The sequence below is a fragment of the Gymnodraco acuticeps genome, unplaced genomic scaffold (assembly GCF_902827175.1).
Source record: "Gymnodraco acuticeps unplaced genomic scaffold, fGymAcu1.1, whole genome shotgun sequence".
NCBI classification, from domain to species: domain Eukaryota; kingdom Metazoa; phylum Chordata; class Actinopteri; order Perciformes; family Bathydraconidae; genus Gymnodraco; species Gymnodraco acuticeps.
Window position 1 is genome coordinate 975,130 of NW_022991187.1, and position 25,115 is coordinate 1,000,244.

The following is a 25,115-nucleotide window of genomic DNA, read 5'->3' on the forward strand; positions in this document are numbered from 1 at the left end:
AATAGCATGTAACAATCACAAGGATTAATGATAAATCAAGGGGATTGAATGGGTGAAAGCTGAATAAAAAAAGACGAGAGGTCCACTCTAATACTGATATTCATTGACTGAAGTAAAATTATTTGACATAAAATTAACATACTACTACTTTTGCTGCATTAATGACCTTCATTGTCATCATGTAAATATGACTTGCAGTTATTTGTGCAAATGTTTTTGCAGCACAGACTGCATTGAGTATTGTATAATGTATCATGTTGTTCGGATATGTACATTCCTCATTAGACACATTACACTGTAGTTAGCCCTTTTGAATCAATGAAAACACAGACATCACAATTTGAAGAGGGTTGTATTATTTCTTTGGACAGTTTGATAACTAAGGAACCAACCCCTAAAAACATGTTTGCCTCGCTGATCAGGTAATTTCACAGAGATAAACAATTCTCATAACAAATATTATCTCAAAGACTTGCTCATTTTTTGTCAATTTCACAAGTATACAAAGTCCTGTAGACTAAACAATCTACATTTACAATAAAAGCAACATTTAAACTGGATTTTCTAAAATGTAAATGGGAGAATCAGACTCTCTTCATAGTTCCTGACAGAGCAATAATCAATATTCTATAATATCCATTGAAATAATGCTCCCTCACTGGCCAGCAGAATTCAGGCTCATTTACAGTTAAATAAGAAAATAAATACATAATTTAAGTAAAATAATCTTTGTGGCATAGATTGTCATCTATCTTATGTATTATATCATATTTCATATTTGTAGTTTAGATACATACTTCTTCTGTTTTAGCCACATCATTACAAAACAATAGCATTCTGTAGACAGAGCATTATTTCATTAACATTTCACAATAAATAGACACTGGTCATTACTGCATAGCTGACCATATTTATCTAAATCACCTAAAGTAGGACAAAGTCATACAATCTCAATCTTTTTCAAACATCTTACTCTAAACAAAGGTCCATTATATTTTTCATTTTAAAAACAAGAAAAGACATGAATGCACTATGAAATGATCTGAACTTTTTTAGATTTATGCAGGCATTGCTATCCTGCGTTTTCTTCATCTAAGACGTACACTGAAGTATCATTTGTATACTGTCCTTACATAGCTTTCCTAACAAGTGTTCACAGCCACAATTATAACAAAGAGGAGTCCAAAACAGCACTTTACGGCACAAAAATCACAGTACCGGAATGTACAGTATGTCCAGCTGCAAACCATGCAAACGCATTCACACACCATTCACTGCTAACTCTAGCACACACACACATTCCCCCCCCCCATCCAAACCACACTCACGTCGATAAAAACACATACACACAACAACCGATTACAGATGTACACACTGAGCTTACAGCTACTACAGCATACACTGTCCTACGCTAACAGCCCAAAAGTACAAAGTGTCTAATATGATGCATCATAGGTCACACGGTAACAATGCAACACGACTACTGTGACTATTGTCACTGTCAGCTAACCACCAGGATCAGTAAGGGAGTATCTAAGCAAGATGAAAACACAAGAAACATACGCAGTGAACTGAATGAAAGTAAAGTCATTAGCGGAACACGTTAGCTTTGCATCATACTACTAACGCTATATGCAAAGGCCTGTAGTAGCTCTAAATAGTAGAGATCCTGCTCACAGTTGTCAGAGATGTCAGGATTGATTATCAGTTGTATAGCTTTTTTATTTTACTTTAAATAAATATGGCTCATTCACTCACATAAAAGGTATGTGTCTAAGCAATATACTGTAAATGTTTCCTGGGTCAGATATTGCTGAAGTGAACACTGAAGTTAGTAAAGCAGATTAAGTAGCCAACAAATAGTTCTTACAGCTAGCCTCCCACGGCCATCACATCCCACTGCTATGGGGTAGTGGTCTATTTAAAGGCCTTCACGCTCATATTCACTTTCTAAGCTGACATGTGGTCTGCTGCTGCCAGGGCCGGTGGCCGAGCCCCCTGAACTCCAGTGTCCATGCTCTCTTTTCTCATGCGCACTGAAGGGACTTTATCTTGGGAAAAGGGACTTTATCTTGGGAAAGATTCCCCGTGTTACGTAAGATTTGCATGCTGAGTTTACAAAGCAAAGAATATCCACAAGAGCCTAGGCGGTGGGTGAGGCTCTGAAGGGAAGACTAGTTTCAAACTTGTTTTGGGCACCACAATAAGTTATTATAGCATAAGCCTGGCATTGTTACATCTCTTGTTAAATCTCGTTCTTCCAGGGATCGGCAACCCGCGGCTCTTTAAGCCCTCTACTCTGGCTCCCTTGAGCTTAGACAAAAATAAGAAGGAAATAAAATAAAAATATTTGTAGGACTATTTCTATTTTGTTGCATGGTTGAAAATGTTTCGTATCTTGTATTTTGAGGTGATACTGTGAACATAAAAAAAAAAGATAAAATATGCTCTGAGAGAGAATTAAGATCCTATATAAAATATGCGTCATAGCACCAGCACCAGCGCCTTTTCTTGCAGGCGAATAACCTGACCCCCGGCTCGATGAGCGAACTATGGATAAATCAAAGAAAAGAAAAGTATCGGAGGAACACAGGATTTAATTCTGCGTGGACTGAGTTATATGTTTTCAAAGCAAACGATGCTGGCTTACCGGTATGTTTGATATGTGGAGAGAAGTTGTGAAAGGAGCTGCAGCATTTACGTATTGGAGGAAAAACACGGAAGAGGAAGACAGCTGACGATCTTCAGTCATAATTCAATCAGTTAACTCTTTTTAGGGTGCAGCTAATGTTTTATTTATTTCAAAGTGGGCCCATTTTAATTATATTCATTTTCTTCAAATGTGCAGAGGACTCCCCGAGTGCTGTGTTGATTTATTTTAAAGTAGGCCTGTGTAAGAAAGAGGAGTTCTTTGTTTATTATTAGAGGTAAACAGTTTTCTATAATGTAATAAATAATAAATGCAAAAAAACTGTAGTTTTTCTCTATGATGTAACAATATATACAACTTTATAAGCTATCAAATATGTTTTGCGGCTCCAGACAAAAGAAATTGGTGGAAAAGGGGGCAAAATGGCTCTTTTGGTCAAAAAGGTTGCAGACCCCTGTTCTATACGGTCTAATGTACATTGACTGTATGCATGTTGGCAATGTTTGCACAGCAACGATTGGTGTCTCAGCATTATCTTTGTTAAAGGTCACAGTAATTAGTAACATGCATTTCCTAATCGTAGCAGTAGCATATTAGCCTGAAATGGTCACATCTCGTTTTTTCCGTAGCCTAATAAACTATTATTATTATCACTGTTATAATCATAAACAAATATGTTGTGGTGCTTAAAACATGTATGACAGTTGTTCAAATATTAGCCTTCCCTATCTTCAGAGCCTCAACCCCTCAAGTATGCCGTTGTGGGAGGTTTTAGGGCCTTGGTGTGTTAAAGTGTTAAAACAAAATCTATTTTTTACTATTTTTCTATGGTCCGTTTTGTCAGAGCTGATTTGTTCCATATGCTACATGTTCCACAACTAAGCAGACTAGTTGATATGGGAGAAATGTATCTGTCAAGTATGTCCTACTCCTTGTCTTAAAAGCATGACTGCTATTTAGGTCAGTGCAGAGTTTCAAATCATTGTTGGAATATGGGGAATTATTTCCTAATGCAAGGTGTCAGCTCCCTGTACTGTCCACACCTGAGAAAAGGACAAAGGTTGAAGGAACACGGGACAGAATTAAATAGAACAACTCAAGGCAAAGTTAGCCTTCTGGACAAACCAGATGGCTGTTCCTGAAAAGGATGGCATCAGAAAAATGTTCATTACAGAAAACATACAATGTCGTGAAGGTATTTAATAAAAGACACTGTAGTTGGATATGTCACCTGCCTCACACTCCTGAACCCTCACTGTCTTTCTCTTTCTCCCCAGAAGCAGACACCTGGCTGCTGCTGCTGCTGCTGCTGCCCTCTGCTGGAGGTCTAGTGGACTCACTCATTCTCCGCTGTGTTGGATGGAGAGGCATCAGTGACATTGAGCATTTTCATTTTGGCCTGTTCAGGGCTGCCTCGGCTGTGGCTGCGGTGGTGGTGATGGTGGTGGCGGTGCTTGGCCTTGCGTGGACTGGGACTGCGGGACCTCGTCTTCATGATGACGGTGCTTTCGTCCTCTGAGCTGAAGTCCGAGCTGTCAGAAGAACTGGCGTCAAGACCTGAAGTGGGAAGCTGGATCTAAAGGAAGATGAAAATGAGGGTTTGAGTGAGATATAATACAGAGAAAGAGCAGCACACATGATGTAATGTCCTCTTCTAATGCATTTGATTGTTTTAATCTCAAGAAAGCAGTACCATGATTACCTGAAATGGCTCTGTGACACCCACAATGGTGCTCATATTGTTGCTATAGTAACCCAATATAAAGTCGCCTGAGCCTTTGGGCAATTCCTCCTCAGTAAAGGTTACCTGGAAAAACAGTCAGCCAGACATTTATTAAATGTGAAAGAGAATTATTTCTGAAGCTAAATCAGGACGAAACAAGGTTACCTGATGTTCTGGTCGAGTGAAATCAGCTTCCTCTTGTTTCGCCCACACATATCCCACATAGTCCTTATGGTGCTTGAAACCCACCTAGTGTTATAATAAAAGTCACTCAGCAGCCTTGCACATTATTTAAAAAAAAAACGAACAAAGCAGTAAATAAATACAACAATAGTATACAATGTTTTATCAGTTAGATACCAGAGGTGGAAGAAGTACTCAGATATGTTACTTAAGCAAAAGCAGCAATACTACAGTGTTAAAATACTCAGTTACAAGTAAAGTCCTGCATTCAAAGTAAGGGTAAACAAGTATTGGCATCACAATGTACTTTAAGTACCAAAAGTACTAGTTATGCAGAATGGCCCATTAAAGCACCATATGTTTTAATTGTTTTATTATCATTATTATTCCATTAATGTGTTCATGACTTCATTGTTGCCCTTGGTAAAAGTTTGGTTTATTTTAATGACTTTATATACTACTGGGTAGCTTAAACTATAATAATACATGATAATATATAAGTTGATTAAGATGTTGTATAAATAATCTAAATCCTCAAACTAACTAGTAACTAAATCAATCAAATAAATGTAGTGGGGTAAAAAACAACAACATTTGCCTACTAAATGTAGCGAAGTAAAAGTACTATTACGTGAAAATGCTTAAGTAAAGACAAGTACCTACATTTTTTACCTAAGTACAGTACTTGAGCAAATGTACTTTGTACGCTATAATAGATCAAGGTACTACTAGTAAAATATAAACATAAGGTTATATATACATTTCAATTGTGCAAATTGGTTAATTGCAATGATGTGTAGAATGTGAGTTTGAAATGTACAAATGATGCAGGGTTTAGAAAGAGCTTGAGCATGATTTTCTGTTGGAAGAAGTGAGAGTACTTTACCTTGTAGAGTCCCATCCAGTCCCAGGAGCTGCGGGGGAAGTTTGGCACCAGTTTGAACCTCGCTACGGCATCAGCAATACAGTTCCACTCATCTTCCACCATGATAGTGACCAGGGGAATATCCACCTTGTACGGGAACTACAAAGAACATTTCCAATGAACATTTATACATTGCAAACTATTTCAATTGCGTTTATATTTAAATAAATAAAAAGGCTGAAAAATGGAACCATATAAACGGTCTCAAAAGTTGGGACCCAATGCATGGTCAAATGCTAAGCCTTGAGAAGGTATTATTGGACCACTTTAAATCACAAGTTTAAACTGTGCAATATTCTTGAGTTTAAATAACATTAAACATGATTATTTTCAAAATAAAGGGCTAAAAGTAGTTCTGGAAATGTGTATGTTGTCATTGTTTCTGCACCTTACCACTAGTATTGAGATTTAAAAGATTGCAAGGGTAAATCATCCTCACAAAGTACCCTTATAAGTCTCACCTGCAGGGTGAAGATGGAGGACACAGGTTTGTGGTCACTGACTGTGTACTCCATGTAGCTTCGGTAGTAGTGCTGGGTCACTTTGGTCCCGCTGGTCAGACCCAACATGGACCCACGCTTCCCTGCGTTGAGAGCAGACCCGGCCGTAGCTCTCAGGCGCCACAGAATCCGGTCGGTCCAAGCTGGTTTACGCTTCTTCCCGCTGGGTGGAAAACAGAAAGAGATATGGAACTAAAATAAACGTGTTTAATAACATAACCTGGAGAAACAAGAGGTGCTAATATGCTCTCCTTTGGTAGAGCTGTGATAATTGATCAGTTGCCTGGAATTAAGAAAAAGCACAGAGGCGTCACCAACCTTGTGTCGTATGTATCGGTTCCAACGTCAAACTTGTAGGTGGGAGGAAATTTCAGCGCCCCCTCTTGGAAACCCTCCAACACCGTCTCACTGTCTTTGGCCATATTGAGCTGTAACATTAAAGAATGTCCCTCACTGAGGATTTGTGTTTAACTGACAGCTCCTTTATGGAGATAGTTTGTTTTTATACTGCCCTCCGGTGGCATCACCAACACAGTGCATAGTCCAGCAGAGAAGAGAAAATGTATTTTCTGTTTTATGTATGCCTCTGCAGCTTGGGAAAAGTCTTCACAAGAATTGTGATCCAAAGATCAGACTTAAATGATAAATGTTCTGAGGGTAAACTGCTATGAATACAGATGTGAGGGGGAAGTTGCATTTCAAGAAGACCCCACGTAGGAGTTAGATTTGAAAGTATTCTATGATTATACAGAACATCAGACAGCCCTTTTTACCTGATCCTTTTCCAACAACATTTGATACTTGTTGTTATCGATGGCCGATTTCACAACCTGCATATCCAACTCATCAATGCGGAAATTGAGATCTCCAAACCAGAACACCACACTGTGAAAAAAAAGGAGTAATTTCATGAATTCAAACCATGGAAACTACATAAGAACTTTTGCAATGCTGACTGGTACACGATTTTCACCATAAAACATGACTTTGGAGAAATCAAGAATGCGATTGTTTGTCACATATAAATGAGCAGGTAACGGTTGTGCTGCCGTACTCATGGTCGAGGACCCCGGTGGCAGCCTGGCCCTCGAACTGCTGCTGCTGCAGGATGCTCTCAAAGTCCTCCATGCGCTGCTCTGAGTTCTCCATGTGAGCCGGCAGGTGGCAGTTGAGGAAGCAGATGGTGTGGCCGAACACTGACATGCGGGCGCTCACACCACCTTTATTCCCCTGAAACACCAGCAAGAAAAAAAGTTGTTTAATCATTTTTAATAGAGAAAGGTACACAGACAACTTATTCATCTGGAAGCTAAATTAAATGAATGAATGACTTAAATGACTACGGTCAGTGATGTAAGACAGTAACAGTCTCTCACTTTATTGAGCGATGCGTGTCTGTGGCAAAGACAAACAGGAAGTTTACTCATTAGGGACCACCAAGAGTGGGATCAATATTTAATGGTAACAGATAAGTGCGCAGTGGGGGGACAGGATGAGTCTGAAGATCTATTCCCGCTGTTCTACCAACTGCGCTGACCCACTAAAAACATGTTTCAGTGTAAAGGCTGCAGAATGTGCTGATCCCTGAGTTAATACAGAGATACTTTTACCCTGAGCTACAAAACATTTCAGGGAACAGGATCTTAATTCTCTCTCGGAGCATGCCATTGTCCTTTAGTAACATATTGCAGAAAGCATCTTTTTTTTAACGGTTTAAAAGAACAGTTCTTTATTCTTATTAAACCTGACAGAACAGCGTTTGAATATGAGGTAACAATATGGCCTCAATGAAAGATATATAATACAAAATATAATATATAGTTATTATGGATTGAATCAACACATCCTTAAAATGTTTTCTTTCCAAAGAGAATCATACAACACACCACTTTAAATCCTGTATTTATCTGAGATATGCTTATGTGTTTATTCAACATTAAAGCATGAGAAAGGCATAAAGAAATTGAATAATCGGTCAAAGTCATCCAAGACCAAAACAACCGATTAGCCGACTGATTTAATAAGAGGGAGCAGCCGTCGTAGAAGTGTGTAACGCTGTAGTGGAAACGTATTGTCTCTGATCTCTATCAGGGCAGTGATGCAAGTTTACACAAAGTCACAGTTATCTACAGTTATCTACAGCTAGGCTCTCATGTGTAACATTTCCACCACACAGTGATCAAAGCGTGGTGTCAGCAGCCGTCTCACCCAGTATCCCCCCAGGCCGGTGCGGGTGGTCTCAGTCTGGACTCCGCGCAGGAAAGGCAGATGGAAGTACTTGGCAAAGACCAACAGCAAACACCCCTGCATCCGCTGAGAGGTGACCTGAGGGACAGAAAAGCAGAGATGGGAGGTAACTAAGTACAACTAGAGAATGCAATTCCTGAAGAAATTGCTAGTGGGAATGCTTTATGCTGAAAAGCTGACGCTAAACTGCTATGCTGAAATGTAATATGTAATAAGAAAGTGAAGAATTTAGATTGAAATTATACATGAACACTGGGGGCTTGAATGTGTGATAAAAGAAGAAAAGAAAGTAAAAAGGCTTAGGAAAAGCAGCAGAATATTTGAACTGAAAACTTCTGAACTAACTTGATGGCGAAGGATCTGTCGCCATGCCAACGGCATTTGATGACACTCCATAATACACTTAGATGCATTGATGGCTGCATCGTTACCAAACCTGTGAAGTTTTGGGCCGTTTGGAGCAATTTAACTGAAGTTATGAGAAAACCGTGTTTCATGGCGAGCCTTGTGTTGCCATGGCAACGGCATTTGAAGAAATCTCAAAACTGTTTCCCGTGAAGTTAGAGCACTTTTTGAACATTTTCATAGGAGTTATAGCAGCATCGTGTTTTATGGCGAGGGATGAGTTTCCATGGAAACGGCATATGATGACACCCCATAATTGACGTAGAGCTGTTGAGGGCTGGACCATTAACCATTAACCATTATCTGAAGTCTGCTGCTGTTTTATGGCGAGGGATGCGTTGCCATAGTAACACGACATTACGTAACATCAGATTTGATGTAGAGCTGTGTTAACCATTATCTGAAGTCTGCTGCTCTGAGCATGTCAGTTGGAGTTATGACATCATCGTGTTCCATGACACAGGTGTTTATATTTGAGCTAACAACGTGTCCAGAGATCAAAGGTTTCCATGGTGATGTGCAGTAATCAGTGAGAGGAGAGCATTTTTATTGTTCTGAATGAGAGATAAACCTCTTACATGTGATCGTTTTGTTGAAGAACCGTAACAGATATCGGTGAAATTTCAAAGCGTGAAGCATGTCAAGGAACTTGAGCATCTGAAGTGTACTTTTTGTGTACTTTTGGGTTAATAATGTGGCCTTTTTGGCAGATTAACTAAAGGTGTGCGGCTGCTGTGGTGGGGAAAGATGAGGCTGAACTTACAATGGGGTTTAATGGAGACATGTTGAAAGTTGTTGTCACTTCATGCCCTCAAGAGGCATTTTGTTAAATTTGTTTGCTTAATTTATTTTGTATTGCCTGAGAGAGAGATGTTTTCCTACGTTTCTCATGAAAAATTATGTCTCAGGAATGTAGGGTTTTGGGAATGGCAGGTTTAAAAGAAAATATGAAGGCAAAATTAAATCTGTCCTCCACTCTAGCTGTGACAACACACACTCTAAAATCTGAAGAAGGCCTCTTTACCAAGGTCTGAACAATGTTTAATATCTCTAAAAGCAAGAATCAGATTTAAAAGTGGTTTAACATGAATAATGTCAGAAAGATGTGTAACATTTTAAAGTTGGAATGAGGTTTCTGAGTGAAAGTATGAAGGAGCAGTTAGCAGGTGAAGTTGCATGAAGATTGTTCAAGTCTGAAGAGTTTCTCCATTGACTTCCATGTTAAAAATGTGATGAATTATGGGATGTATCTCTGGAATTATGAAAGTTATGAATAAGAAAAGTAATAGCCATCGATTCCCGACTGAGCTGAATGTTTTGATGTTTGAACGGAGTTTCTGCAATGTGGAATGTGGGAGAAGAAGAGGCGCAAAATAACTCGGCGGAATAATAAAGAATTCCGTGCGTCGAAGAACAAGTAGTGAGAATGCTGTATCAGCATTCCCACTAAATTACTCAACTACTGTCCAAGTTTGAGTATTTCCATTTGATGCTACATTATACTTCTACTCTACCACATTAAAAAAAAAAATGTAATTTTATTTACTGCTACTTTTAACAAAACCCATCTTTAAAAATTAAACTAGTAGACTAAATCTTTAAGTCACAAATGAGTCAAATCATTTAAATATTTTAGAAAAAGCCATTCAGAAATGAGTTGGTCTACAACAGTAAAATGTTACGTGATGCAACAATATTATCTAGAAATGTCACATATATAAATAAAATTATATACACACATCAAGGCCATTTTTCTACACAATGATTACTTTACTTTTTATACTTTAAGTACATTTAGCTGAGAGTTATTATGTACTTAAGTATGATTTTGAATGCAGGACTTTTACTTGTAATACAGTATTTTGACAATAATGTATTGGTACTACTACTCGAGTAACACATCTGAATACTTCCACCGCTGCAGACAAGTGAGAAAGAGAAATGAAGAACAAAATAAGATAACGTGAAAAGGTACACGGTTATAAGCCGGCACTTTGCATAATTCTGATAAGAGAGCAGCTGTCAAGTTTAACATAACTGTGGATGTACTGTACACAGTATGTATCTTCAACACTAGAATTTGAATAAACAAATTATCTGAGCTGAGTCCGGCTTTTCTCGCTGTCCATTTATTCTGCTCTGCTTCACTTTCTCTCCTCGCTCCTTTTCATTTCGCCCTGCAGGAGCCACTACTTCACATGAAGCGCTGCACATTCAGAGAGCCGTAGCTGGTGGTCTGCCCTCACTGTGGCAACAGACCACTTTGTAGAGGAAATGTGATGAACAGGCTACAAGCACTCAATGGTCAGACTGCTCCTTTCTCCAAGCCTTAACCATCATCTCAAAAGCACTTGCTTCTGGTTCTGCTACGTTATGATGTGCAGATTTTTGACATTTCCGAATCAAGGCATTGTACATTAGAGAAATTAAAAGACTAGAAATAAACATTCCAAAAGAAATGAGATAGATTTCATACATTAGATGAAATATAGATATACCAGTAAAACTGTAATAGAATACAAATAAAATATATGCAGTATTGGTATGACAAGTAGAAAGCCATGCCGATATAAGATGTAGCTTTGTGTACAATGTGCAAAGTTCACCTTATAAAAAGGGTATAGTTATAGTACTGTATTAGAGGGGCTGGAATATGACACGTGCTTTGTGAGAAGAGGTATTTGCACGCATTTGTATGTCGAGCCACTCACCAGACATTTATGTTCATGTCTCCCAGCCCCTTCCTCCAGTGGTACAAACATCACAACCCCCCACTGCAGGCCACAGAGGCATGATCACACCCCGCCTGAAACGCCCTGTGGCCGTGATGGAGGCACGCATCTTTGCACGTGACACAAGACCCACTCGCTTGTATACTAACCGGCTATCTCAACAACTTTGTTGCGTAACAGGGTTCCACTGAACCGTAAAGTGGACTGACCTTATTTGCGGTATGTGTGTGGACACAGACAATGAGTGAGTGAGTGAGTGTGAGTGAGTGAGTGAGTGAGTGAGTGTGTGTGTCTGTGTGTGTGTGTGTGCGTGTGTGTGTGCGTGAGAATACACCTTTGTCAGCAGGGATTGTGTTTGAAAAGCATTTATTTTTAACATTAAGTGAACATTGGGAGCGCTTCTGAAGGCTGCCATGCTACATTTAGGCTGTAAACAGAAAATATATTTAAGCCTAAAGACAAGTTTTGTGTGTGTGTGTTGTGTGTGTGTGTGTGTGTGTTTGTGTGTGTGTTTGTGTGTGTGAGTGAAGGAGCGAGAGGAAGAGAAAAGGTGCATGTGTGCAGCAGTGCATGTTTGCTCTTGTACAGCACACACATGACTAAAGAACTGAGTAACAAGTGTGAGACCTGCGACTTTGAAAGAAGTTCATTGCTGAACAACGGCTTACTCACGGTCTATACTAATAGAATGACAACCCGGAAACATCAACATCATCCTCAGCTGTTCTTTACACAATACATTAGACATCATTTGCTGGATTATTAAAAAGACCCCTTCTGTTAGATTGATGCATTGAGTATGTGCTTAAGATGTAAGTCTAAAAGAAAGTTCTCTGTTATTTGTTAATGTCTACAAATCTTTCAAATATGATCCAACCTAAACATTCTTACCCGTTATCAAAATGCATATACAGCTTATTCGTTGTGTAATTAATAGCATGTTTAGTGAACACATAGTGAGAAAAAGTCAGGCCAATTAATCACAAGGAATACAGAGAGTTTTGCTGCAACAATAGAGCGTGCCATGTTGCAATTAGAGATTAGAGCTAGAAATAGACTGTCTTTGCTAATTGGTGTATTTACATTTGAGCTTATACAAACATAAATTGTCGTCACAATCAGCAGCTTTTTGGGGAACGGCCTGAAAACATTTCTTGATGGCGTAGGGCTGCTCGATTATGGCAAAAGTCATAATCTCGATTATTTGGGTCAATAATTGATATCACGATTATTAAACACGATTATTCATTTATTGAAAAAAAATGTGAACAGTATGTTTTCAACAGTTGAATACCCTGAACTTTAAGTATAATTCAACTGAAAAACCAATTAATCGTTTTATTTCGATTACGTTGTTTTTGTAATCGTTGCAAGCCAAAATCGTAATTGCGATTAAAATATGATTAATTGATCAGCCCTATGATGGCGCCGCTGTGTTTCAGCAGTGGAGGGCAAAAAGCTTTCTCTTAGCGGTTACAGTTTGAACCTGACGACGAGTCCTGAAAAGCTGAGTATCTAAGAACACCAAAGATCTCCTCTACTCAAGACAAACTCCAACTAACACATCTCCCAGCGTTAATGTCCACATGAAGAACATGAGAAGGTCACACCGACATGATCATAGAGAGCTAAGCTAATGTAGTCGACCATGATATAGCTCGGGGAAGGCATCAGTCTCACTGTCAAAGGCCCATCAACACTGATAACAACATGATCCAAAAATAAAACTGCATCCTGGGAGACATTTGTTTAGCTCTCTCAGCTCCACAGCTGATTCACGCTCTCCTGCTCACCGTGCCCACAGAGCCAAACAGCGCTTCAGACAAACACCAACCACAGCTGCGGTATGTACACTCAGAAACATGAAACATAACTAGACAACAAACAGTAATCGATCAAAATAAACGTTTGTGAGGGTTTACATATAGCTTGTTAACTGCCCTGTTGTTATAAGAAATATGGCCATAACTGAAATGTGTGTTATATCACGTATGGAATATATATTAGAAAGTATGTGCAACATCAGTCAAAATTCAATATGAGCATTACATTAAACCTATTGCATTTTTTTGTATTCTATCGTCCCACAGTGGGTATATGTAAGCAGTTTAAGATAGTAAAATAAAGAAGGGGAAAGTAAGCAGGTATAAAAGCACACGGAGAGAAAACCAAGAGACAGCTTGACTTTGCATTATGAGCTATGAAGAGAGAGGAAGATGGCAGACACGTTGATATTACACGCCTGTTATACATAATCACCCCATCCGATGCTCAGGGGACAGAAGGAGCTGAATCCACAGCAGGCAAGCAGAGATCTCATCAACCCGTGTAATTCGTATGAATCCGATCTGTTTGCTATGAGAGTGTGCATATGTGTTGATAATGAAAGCCATTACTGACCAGCACATAACCAAAGGGGCTGAGTCTCTCCATGCAGACCTCGCTCCACTGGTCTGTGAAGAGGACATCTTTCAGCCTTTTGTTAATCATGGAGTTCACTTCCTGCAGCCTTGTAGAAAAATGAAACACAACACACAAGGGTCAAGAGTCAGCAGAGATGAAAGAAGAGCTGATGTGGGGGAGCTATGGTAATGTATTGTTGGATTAACCATTACATTATCGTTGGAAATCGTAGCTGTGCTGCAGCACTGAGCCCGGCTGCCATAGGATAGGAAGGGCTAACGCATACTTGTTTTAAGCACCACAGAAGAGGTTTTCATGTTTATATTAATACTACTACTACTACTGCTACTACTACTGCTACTACTACTACTACTGCTACTACTACTGCTACTACTACTACTACTGCTACTACTACTACTACTACTACTACTGCTACTACTACTACTACTACTACTACTGCTACTACTACTCCTAGTGATAATAATCAGCCCAATAGGCTACAGAGATTCGCCAATGGCTAATATGCTACCTCTACCGTTTATGAAATGCATTTGACTAATTGCTGTGAGCTTTAACAATGGTAATGCAGGGACATCAACAGCTAATGTATAAACATAGCAAACAAATATACTGTCTATGTACATATATTATTTTTTTATTTAACCTTTATTTAACCAGATAAAAGCATTGAGATAAAATCTAATTTTCAATGCTGACCTGGCCAAGAAGACAGCAACGTTACACATAACACAAACATATAAAATACAGAGAACATAACTAAGAAAACAAAAGACGAAAAAGCAGTCACGACATTGTGCACATTAAGACAGTAAGAAAGGTGCACTACTTATTACTGCAAGAGCAGCTGGTGGTAAGGACTTCAGACAACTTCAATTTAAACTATGCTATTGAGACAAGTGCCCTCAGTTTGAGGCATTCCAGGACCAAGGACCAAGGACCATATAAATCCTGCTAGCTGCAGCCCGAGGCACACAAGTGAAGGAACTTCAGAAATATATGTTGAGCTTGCGGCAGTAACTGACAGAATAGATGCAGCTCTGAGACAAAGACACGTTTCTAAAGCAGCGCTGTTTGTTGTGAGTAACATTAGTGAGTAACTCTTCACACAACAAGCTGCTTCTACCAGCCGCCCTCTGCTCATTCTTACAGAATTTAAAACAAAGCGCTCCGATGGTGATAAGTTCTTAATAGTTTTTGGATAATTAGATGTATTTGTTGACTATAGAAAACGTATACACCAGTATATACTGCTGATATTTGGAGTTGCTGAACATTATATATCATAGCAGAAGCCTGTATAAGATACTTTCAGGGAACATCAGTGTGCAAAATAGTAAAGGAACCGATAAATTACTTCTCTAGCCGTTATTTCTCGGTGGCCCTGCCGGCTGTTCATTAGTGACTTTCTTTAAAGTGTCGATGTGGGACTTGCATATTGAAACACTTCAGCTTTTATGTTAAGGAACTTGTTGCAACACAGAAAACTCACCCGATGATGTACATGTCTGTGTTTCCATCTCCTACGTTCAGCCCCAGCAGGGAAGAGATGTCATCAGGGGGCGTGGCCGAACCCACGTTCCAAGTGATGATGTGCAGCCTGTAGTAATAATAACACATCTTAATAACTCTCATCTCCTACAAACCCATAACCTACAGCCAGCAGAACCCTTGTATCAATAAAAACTATTGTAATGTAATTTATCCAGCTCCTTCAGTCCCGTCCACAATACACAAACCTGGGCTTTGGCTATCATCCCATACGTCTGGGTATACCCTTGTATGAGTAAAACAAGGCTTGACTTTAACATTGTTATCCTAACTCTGGAGAACAAAATGTAACAAACAAACACATTGAGATGCACGATAGGCCATTAAGTGCCTATATCAGTTGTTCAGGCCACTTGAGGCCCAGTTCCCAAGCAAATTCCATTCGGTTCTATTAAAAGCAGAGCACTCACTATGTGTGCCGTGTTATCATTAGACATTCCCTTCCAGCAGACAATTCTCTCAGCAGCAGCAGCATGGTGAGCAGATATAAATACCCATTAACCACCCAATAAAAGTTATTCAGGTTTGTGACTATTAATACTACATGACATTAATCCAGACTTTGTATGAGCTGCAGCTTTCTTATCTGTGTGACAAGAAAGGTTACCATTAATTTAGCAACGCAATCTGTTCCAGGAATCCAGTTTACTAAACAATGATTCATTACTTACTAAACAAGGGAAACATAACACAAGGGAGTCATAACACCCTTAAAACAAAGTAAGATCCGTTATGAAAAAAAGATATGAACCTAACAGAGGCCATTTCATTAAAGAGATAATTTTGAGACTTAACATGGAAATTATAATTGAGCAATTTCTGTAATTTAAAGCTATTGCATATATCTTAACAATATTTGGGATATTGATATAAAGATTAAGGAGAGAATATTTACTAGATTTAGACCCATTTAGTTGTTAAATTGAGAGGAAGTTTTCCCAGTGTTTCCTGACACAGAAACAAATACCAGTGCTTAATAATTATGACCATACAAATCATGTATCCTTGCAGTGTTGTCAGTGTATACAAATAAATGCTATGCGTGCCAGGCTTACTTTTCTCTGCTGTGACAGAATTGAAAGCGATGTTAAGACATGCTGAGACATGAATGTTGGGACACATACGAATGAAGGAACTTGCCTGAAGTCTTCCACAGTCTGGGCCTGTGGAGTGTCAGCGGTACCGGCCACAGAGAGGGCCCTCTGAGCATGGAGGTTCTGGTGAGAAGCCACTTGGTGGGGGACGGAGGCGGCCCTCACTGGGTGGTGGCCGGGCCCTTTAGGACCCCCTTTAGGCCCGATGCGCTCTCCTGAGGGTTTGACCGCTCCAGGGCGAGAGGGTTTAGGGCGACTTGCCACAGGGCCATCAGGAGTGGACTCGTCTTGGTCAGCCACTGGAGTGGGTTCAGCTTTGGGCTCAGTTTGGGGCTCAGCTTTGGGCTCAGCTTGGGACACAGCTTTGGGCTCAGCTCTGGGGCACAGCTCTGGGCTCAGCTCTGGGCTCTGAGATGTCCACAGAGCCCTCGACTCTGGCGCTTCTCTGGGGCCGCCGAGGCCTGCCGGGCTGGCCGGCGGGGGATGCTGTGGCTGGAGCCGAAGTTTGAGATTTTGTTAAAGCTTCTGCTGCTTCATTTGGGTCGTCTTCTTGCTTCTGGGATTTTTGGCTTGGATTATCTTGGTCCATTTCTTAAGATTTCTGTGACAAAGAAAACAAGCAGGAATGTTTATACTCGCAAGATGCGCATTATGATTGCACTTTAGGAATTTTAATTCATTCAAAAAAACATTCTTGTTTCTGTATATAGCTCTTAAGAAGGTTTAGCCTATTTAAATACATTTGCAGGACAATCTCACTGTTCTGAGTTTCTATCTACATGGTGCATTGCACTTAATGTAAGTTGCTTTGGATAAAAGCATCAGCTAAATGTAATGTAATGTAATCCATCCAATCCATCATTGTTACACATCTCAGCCTTAATATAACATTCTTGTTTAGCATCAAAACTATATTGAGGGAATCATTTAGGGACCATATTCTCTGAATCTCTGAAAAGAAAATTGATTTAAAAAGGAGACGGGGTACAGAGAAGCTTTTCCTTCTGGAACAGCAGAAAGCACAACATGCAGCATCTTTTACAAACAACAAGTCGATTCAGCTGATGAGTGCAGAGCCATCGACCCAGCAGAACAACTGAGTGAATCATTGAGGCTCCAACCGTCGTGACTGTGACCAATTACCTGCCTTGTCGTGGGCAGATGAAGCTGCACATATTGATACAGGAAGACATTTGAAAGACCAAAATACACCACAACTAGAGAGACAAGGTGAGACGTATTTTCCTGCTGCCCTAACCTCTTAGAGCTTTTGGTTTTGAGATTTAGCGGGGGGGAAAGCGTGGTCACAGTTTATTCTCCTCTCTACTTGTGTCTAAGCTGCATGCCAGTCCTCCAGTAACCAGGGAGATGCTCAGTCAGTTCATATCAGCTCAGAGCACCTGCCACACACTAACATGAGGACCAGAACAAAGTCAACAGCATGGAATAAACAACAACAGAGAGAGGGAGATCAGACTGACACAGTGAGCAGAGGAGGACAGAAATAAAGGAGGAATTTAAACCCTTTCATTTAAATAACAATCCATTCAATTATTGTGTGAAAAAATGAATGCTTGTCTTTTCTCTCATGCTGACACAATAGCGATTTAGGCTTCAGCACACCCAGTTTTATAAAATATATTGGTTTAAATGAAAAAAAACATGTGAAGCAAAGATTGCCACGTATAGTTATTCATTGGAAAAACATGGCCATACCATTTATGGATTATCTGAGGAATAAGCATCGACACTAGTTCATCACCAAAGATGACCCAAAAATGAAAAACCAGCAAGGTTTGCACAGATGCCAAATCCCTAAACAAAAAAACAGCCCCATACAGTAGATTGGGAAAATTGCTTGCAGACATGTCTGACCCGGAAAAGAGCTTATTTGAGCATAAAAACGCAGCAGCTCGCCCCAGATCCATCAGTCCGTGATGGTAGAAGTGAAACACGTGAGAAAGTACCAAAACATTTCTTAATCTTTAATGAGAGGACACCTAATCCTGCAGGTGCACGGTCAAAACATGGCATGTTTTAACCCATTTTGATTCGCTGTGTGGTTTAAATGACGTCCTGTACGTTGGGGACATATTTTTCGTCAGCCGGGAGAGAGGGTTTATCTGCTTGGGGACGGAAAAACAATAGAGCATTCTCACAATTATTCACATGACCTTGACGAGACGGAGGCCATGACTTTCACTGAGCTGCCTCTGTACTCCACATGTGCCCAGAAAACACGCCCGTCTCTCAGTCCACCAATAACCTGGAGCCTGGCTGGGCATAATGTATTGCTATGGTCCATGTATGGCATTTAGTGCTGGGAGTGTGGAGGAGGGTTTCAGGGCACATGTGGGAGTGGGTGGGTGCAAAACGAGCAGAGGGACTGGAGAGGGAGAGCGGAGCGAGACAGCCCATTCGGTGACAACACTGTCTCTTTGCAGAATGTCTCTAAATTGATCCTCTCACACTTCCCTCTGGCACTGTCTATTTTTCCAAGCTTTAATCCCATTCTCTCTCCTTCTCTTATCGTCCCATTTCTTTAATCCTTTCTCTCCCCTCATCTTCTTGCAGACTCTGTAGTTTCCATCTAACCAACCTTCACTGCATGCACATCGAATCGCACACCCCACCAATTTAGTTTTCCCCACCCTATATTTTTCCTTTCACATCGAGCTGTTCGAGCATGCTACACTATTCCTGCCCTCAAATATTTTCGTTCCTCTCTCCTCTGCACTCTGAGGTGACACTTGTGTTCTTACAGCGACATGCTCTGTATTGTGTCCTTCAGCCAACTACCTCACAGTCACTATCAATGACATCAACATGCCACAGTCCCAGCGGCCACTGCCATAACAACCGGACATTGATCATAATCTTTGGTAATGTGTTTGGGAACATATGAAGAAACCGGAAGAAACTGCAGAATGAGGACATATTTAAACCATGCTTGAGAATAGAAAGCTGGGAACGGATGATACACTATGTAGGACTTAGTAGTCACTTAGGTGATGATTTTAAAAAAGAAATACAAAAACTAAAATTGAAGCACATGCAGAGACACTTCTTCTCTTGATACAGTGCAGTATTTCTTTCACACAAATAAAAGATAATTTATTTCAAACCAGAGCCAAATACTGCCTTTTTGGGAGCAGTGACGACAGACCACCACTTCCTATTCCATTCACGTTCACTGAGGAGAGACTGGAAGGATTTGATAATAACAAATGTGTCATGGTGTTTACATGCAGCCTCCTGAGGACGTGAGAGCTGAGAGAGACAGGAAGGATGCAGTGTAACCCAAACACCATGCAGCAGCCAGCTGTGTTGGCTCCTCTGACGGGATCATTAGACAACACAGACATCTCTCGATGACCGAGTCTGTGTAATGGACAGAGGCCAAGTCTTCTATATTCTCACAGTGACATCTTTTATCTTAACTGCTTCACTCTGTATGGCTGCATTATGTTGACCCAGTGACTCCATAATGATGATTATTTCATCATTATGATCTTTTTCTTGGATGTTTAATGTTAAAATGACAGCCAAACGGCGTGTTTGTGTGCAGAGCCTCCAGGGCCATATGCCCCTGTGACAGGGATACTAATGGTGACCCAGACAAAGATGACACGGGCAGCTGCTGCCACAGCTGTAAATGGCTGCTCCAGGTCCTAGTGCCACTGAGTATCACTCCCCTGTTTCCAGGGGGCCTCATCTTTCTGATCAGGTCACAGCCAAGGCTGTAGGATGTCAAAATGATTCTGCATAAAGTCTAACACTGAAGAAATGTCCTGACAACATAGAATATAATGTCTGCACTGCAAAATCATGATGGGGTTGTAAGTTCAGATTCAGTCTATTAGCAATTATAGAAACCAGCCAAATAGAAACATTTACTAAGGTTTCATTCTGCTTAAATGCTCTCTGCAGAGAAAAGCGGTCACTTGTATTATCAGAGGCAAAAGCAGAATCTGGTTCACCAAATAATGAACATGCAGGCATTGCATTGTCAAGTAATTGGAATAAAGATTTTCATTCAGTACAACATAATCCGCCTGTGAAAGAATCTGGCCATGTAACATAATGCAACGCCAACAAATCATTAGGGACAAAATTCCATTGCATGTGTAAAAATACAATCTTAAAAAGGTCCCATGTCATGGCCATTTCTACTGATCATAATTCCATTGTTGAGGTCTACTAGAATAGATGTATATTGTGCAATTTTCCAAACTCACATTGGTTTCTCAAACAGCATCTCTATATAGTATGTGTATTCACTCCCTGTCCTACACGGCTTGTTGGAGCTGATATTTCATTTCATTTCAAACCTTTATTTATACAGATAAATCCCATTGATCTCTTTTTCAAGGGAGACCTGCTCAAGTAGTTCCACATGAAACATAAAAACATAAATAGAACAACAAAAGGACATCATACAGCATCATTTACATAATTATCCACATAAACAGGTACCAATAGCTTCCGATTGACTAGCATCCAACCGAGCTTTAAAAACATTTAGTGGCACCAGATATATTTTCATGGGGCCCAAAATCCCTGACGGCGCCCCTGCCTGTGAGCCCAGTGTGCTCTGATTGGTCGGGACGTTGAGAGGCTGGCTGCTCAGTGAGCTGGCTTACTGGTGTGGTTTCCGGGTTGGCGAAACAGCGGGACACAGCGAAACTCATCCTGAGCACACACAAACACTCACAGCCGAAGTAAAAACAATAGGTGTGGCTTGATATTGAGAAAGAAAAAGGTTGATAAACGCTGTGAGAATGGGTCTGCGGAGAGCATTCCTCCGCGATCCCAACTCGTCTATTACCAACCAGTTAGTTGAAAATGCACGCTAAAGGTCCCCACCCCTCCTAGTGTGTGAGGAGCTCCGCGAATTGGTCCATTCGTCATGCGGTTCCCGGAAGAAACAAATGGAAAAAGAGAAATCTCTAACGAGGCGTTCTGGGGCAGCACAGACAGGTATTTTCTGTGTTAGAGTTTTACTCGCTACAGGGTGTACTTTGAGGGTTTGTGACTCTGCAGACCGTTTACATGCAGAAAAACCTTCATAACACACAAGGGGACGGGTAATAAACAGAAAAGCATGACATGGGACCTTTAAGAGAAGTAGAAGTCATCGCCCAGATGTTCATTCCTACCCAATTTTTTAAAGTCCAATTAAGAAACACGTGCAATAAGTTGCAGCAGCAGCTTCATACATTAGATGCTGCTCCAGGAACTACTGAGAAAACCTGTTAGGTGTGTGATAATCAGTGCATTTAAGCTTGTCTTTTTTGGCTTTTTGCCTTTGTTGGATGCTGGTACAGTTAGATAGACAGGAAATGGGAAAAGATAAGGGTCAACATGCAGCATAGGGGGACAGGTCAGATGTGTACCCAGGTCGCTGTAGTAAGTCTTAGGACATAGGCGCCCGCTTTCAGGTAGAATACCTTCATCGTAGCATTTGGAATGACATATAATGCATGTTTTGGAATCCAATGTAGCTACAAAGTATTATGCTTGGATCCTCCCTCAGTGCATCTATCACATTACATTATTGCATGTCTGCATTCTGAATACCAGCACTGACATGTGCAGTACTGTAATGGTAACATGAGTTAGTTATCTGACCTAACGTAAATATGTAAATAAACTTGAAATTGAAGACGTGGATGTCATTCGAGTACTCAATTATGTAAACAAGAGAACACAGGTTCTACATTGCACACACGTATGACAGTGGACACTATAATCTGTGGTAGATGGAAATATGTAGAAACTGAAACAGAAATAACTGATGAATGGCTGAAAGAGGACAGCAGATACAGTAACTGGCCTAATTACATTCCTGCTGCAAGGACCATTTTTGTCTGACTAAAACAAGAGGATGAAGGTCATTTCATTGTGTTGTGTAATAGGTTTATCACCATGGTTATCACATATCAAACTCAGACACATGTGTGCACGTGCATGCGGTCTTACATATATATGTAAGAGGAGAAAGGAAAACAAATAAACAGTGCCAGAGTGTACACTTACATGTGACTGCCTGAAGTGATTCACCAGCATTATATATAGCATTGGTGATCATTATTATATCTTTATATTGATTATCATAGATTGAGGTTACACAAATATGCTGTAACGTGTATTAATGAACACAGTTTCTCGTGTTGACACATTCACAGTATGAAGATTATCTTTCATGGATTAATTCTTTATTTTTAACAGGTGATGTCAGCATTGGGGAAAAAACGTAAACAATAATATTCCCTATATTGTTGATTGGTGTTGATATTGTTCTGCTGTCACCACCACTGGTGCTTAATGTTATATCCTAGGTGCTTCAGGTATAGGTTTCAAGACTAAACACAAAGCATGCTTCCAGCTGATTAATAATCACCTTTACCTGTTTGCTTCTTCTGGGTTGAGGAACAGCAGGTGGATCTGGAGTAAACCGCTTCTGCAGGTGTAGCGGTCGGTTAGTCTCGGTATAGCCTCGGTGAAGGATGTTGAAGAAACCACAAGAGGAAGAAGTGAACCGTTAACCTAAAAATCACACTGGACTTCCCTTTCCAGTTGCCTGCTGCCAGATGAAACCATCGGCATCCCAGCAGCCCTTCCTTCCTTCCTCAGCGGGGGGGGCAGAAGCAATGCTGGCGACAGATCTGCCAGGCAGGCTACATCTCAGAAACACAAATGTCTCCTCCTGCGTTTTAAAGAGACAGCTGCAGGAACACTAGCACGCGTGTGTGTCCTGTGCCTTCCCCGTGCCCTTCAAATCAAACAAGACGTCCGAGGCGGCACGAGAGAAGGAGCGCGCGCTTCCGTAGCGAGATTCGGCTGATGATTACAGGAGGTCTGCTCAGAAGCTCACAGAACTACAGCGGATAGACATATCAAGCGGATAGACATATCAAGCAATTACACAAACATGGCTTCCGTTTACGAGCTTGGTGGACAAAAACCTTTTGCAACACACTCGTGCACCAATTTAACACTAGTTTCGAAAACAACAACCGACTATTAGCCCATATTATTGTACAAATTGCCTTTAAGTATTTAAGTGTGGATTTGAATTGCCGTTCTATGTAGTTAATTCTATGATAAAGCGAGACTGCCCTCTAGTGGTGGGTATCAAGAAGCGTTCTGTAGCTTTAATTAGATAAAAGCTCCTATATCTCTTAATTGGCATTTGTGGTAAGAAGAAAAAACAACTGAGTATATGTTTGTTTGGTGGGTATAATATTTGATTAAGACGCCATTAGATTTGATCAGTTTGAAAAAAGAGCAAGAGCACCATGTTGGGTCAAGGGCCAAGGTTTAACCTGATATACGCAGAAATTACTTACTTGTCAGGGGAGAACTAAGCAAACTGATGTTGGATCTTTACTAAGCCCCCTAAGCATTAAATTAGGACTAAACTGGATTTAAACCACGTATTTGTTTTATTTGTCTACTTCCTGCCTCAGTTGTCCAGTCTATTTAGGCATCTTGTTTGAGCTATAGCAAGTTTTACCTTTATCCTCCTACAACTGAAACAAAGTTTCCGCTCCTATAAGCCAAAGTTTGTTGGGAAAAGCTAAGCATTAGAAAATGTGGTAAAGATGACATGCACTTCTTCAAGACAACATGTTAGTTAACATAAATACTGTATTGTATTTGTGCTTGGGACCATATAATAAAGATGTATAACTTATCAGGCTTTCTCATTTCACATCTCCATTATGTCTCATATTCGTATTTCATTTTCTTGTATAGAAACTAAAAGTAACATTAGCTGTAATCTGTTTACGTTTTCGTTTTTTTATAATAATGCTATATATGCCATTTCTACTGAACTCAACAATACTTTAACAAAAAGTAATTTATGTGCACCCAGGAGGTTGTTGGAAATGTTCATAAATTAATAATATAATACATAACATGCTGTAGTCTTTTGTCAAATTACTTTAAAAGTAAGTAAAATACTTTACCTTATACGTTTGCAACTAATCACATCCATTCGTATCTAATGGTTTAAAAAAAAAAAAAATCCACTTCAAGACGGCTAAAAATGCAGCACTGATTAACATTTGGACAATCTCAATAATGCTGAATATGATCATAAACAGGGGTGCACATAACTTTTTTGCCCTGGTTCTCAAAGGAGCACCTGGAGATGTTGCTTGGTGCTCATCCTTAAAATGAAATAAACCGTAACTTTTGAGGGGGTCTTGACTTTATTTGCCAGACACACGGCACTGAACACACATGCAGAGGTGAACACAGAACACACATGCAGAGGTGAACACAAGACAACATTAGCACGACCAGTAATCCTACAAGCTGTCATCACTACCCTCCTGACTGTTCTCCTCACTGTCTTCCTCTCTGTCAGACATGGTAGCTGATGATGTAGCCCTACTTCTTTCTCTCTGGTTGAGTCTGCGATTAGCTGCTTGCATCCACAAGTCAACAGCTAGTTTTGGGTCGAAAGTCTCTGTTGTCATCTTAGACAAGTGGATGTAATCAAATAAGTATGTGAACATAACCAATAGCCTACCATAGCCAATAACAAATGAATGTAACTTATTTTATTTGTGTTGTTCATTCATATCTTATTTTACCTTAACATTTATTTATTTATGCTTTTTTTTTAAATCTCCAGTTTTAAAGGATATTTTTGGTTACTGTCCTATAGT

At 40.1% G+C, this 25,115-nt stretch overlaps 1 protein-coding gene across 1 annotated transcript; it reads right to left on the reverse strand.

Moving 5' to 3' along the window:
- Positions 1–333: 333 nt before the first annotated feature.
- inpp5jb (inositol polyphosphate-5-phosphatase Jb) lies at positions 334–24,359 on the reverse strand. Its single transcript, XM_034238254.1, is given in 15 exon segments — positions 334–4,007; positions 4,009–4,226; positions 4,353–4,457; positions 4,539–4,622; positions 5,443–5,580; positions 5,943–6,144; positions 6,300–6,409; positions 6,755–6,866; positions 7,036–7,211; positions 8,190–8,306; positions 13,766–13,874; positions 15,279–15,386; positions 16,478–16,752; positions 16,817–17,032; positions 22,835–24,359. Coding segments are annotated over 14 exon segments (2,079 nt in total). The 5' UTR covers positions 17,021–17,032; positions 22,835–24,359; the 3' UTR covers positions 334–3,886.
- Between the last annotated feature and the right edge of the window lie 756 nt (positions 24,360–25,115).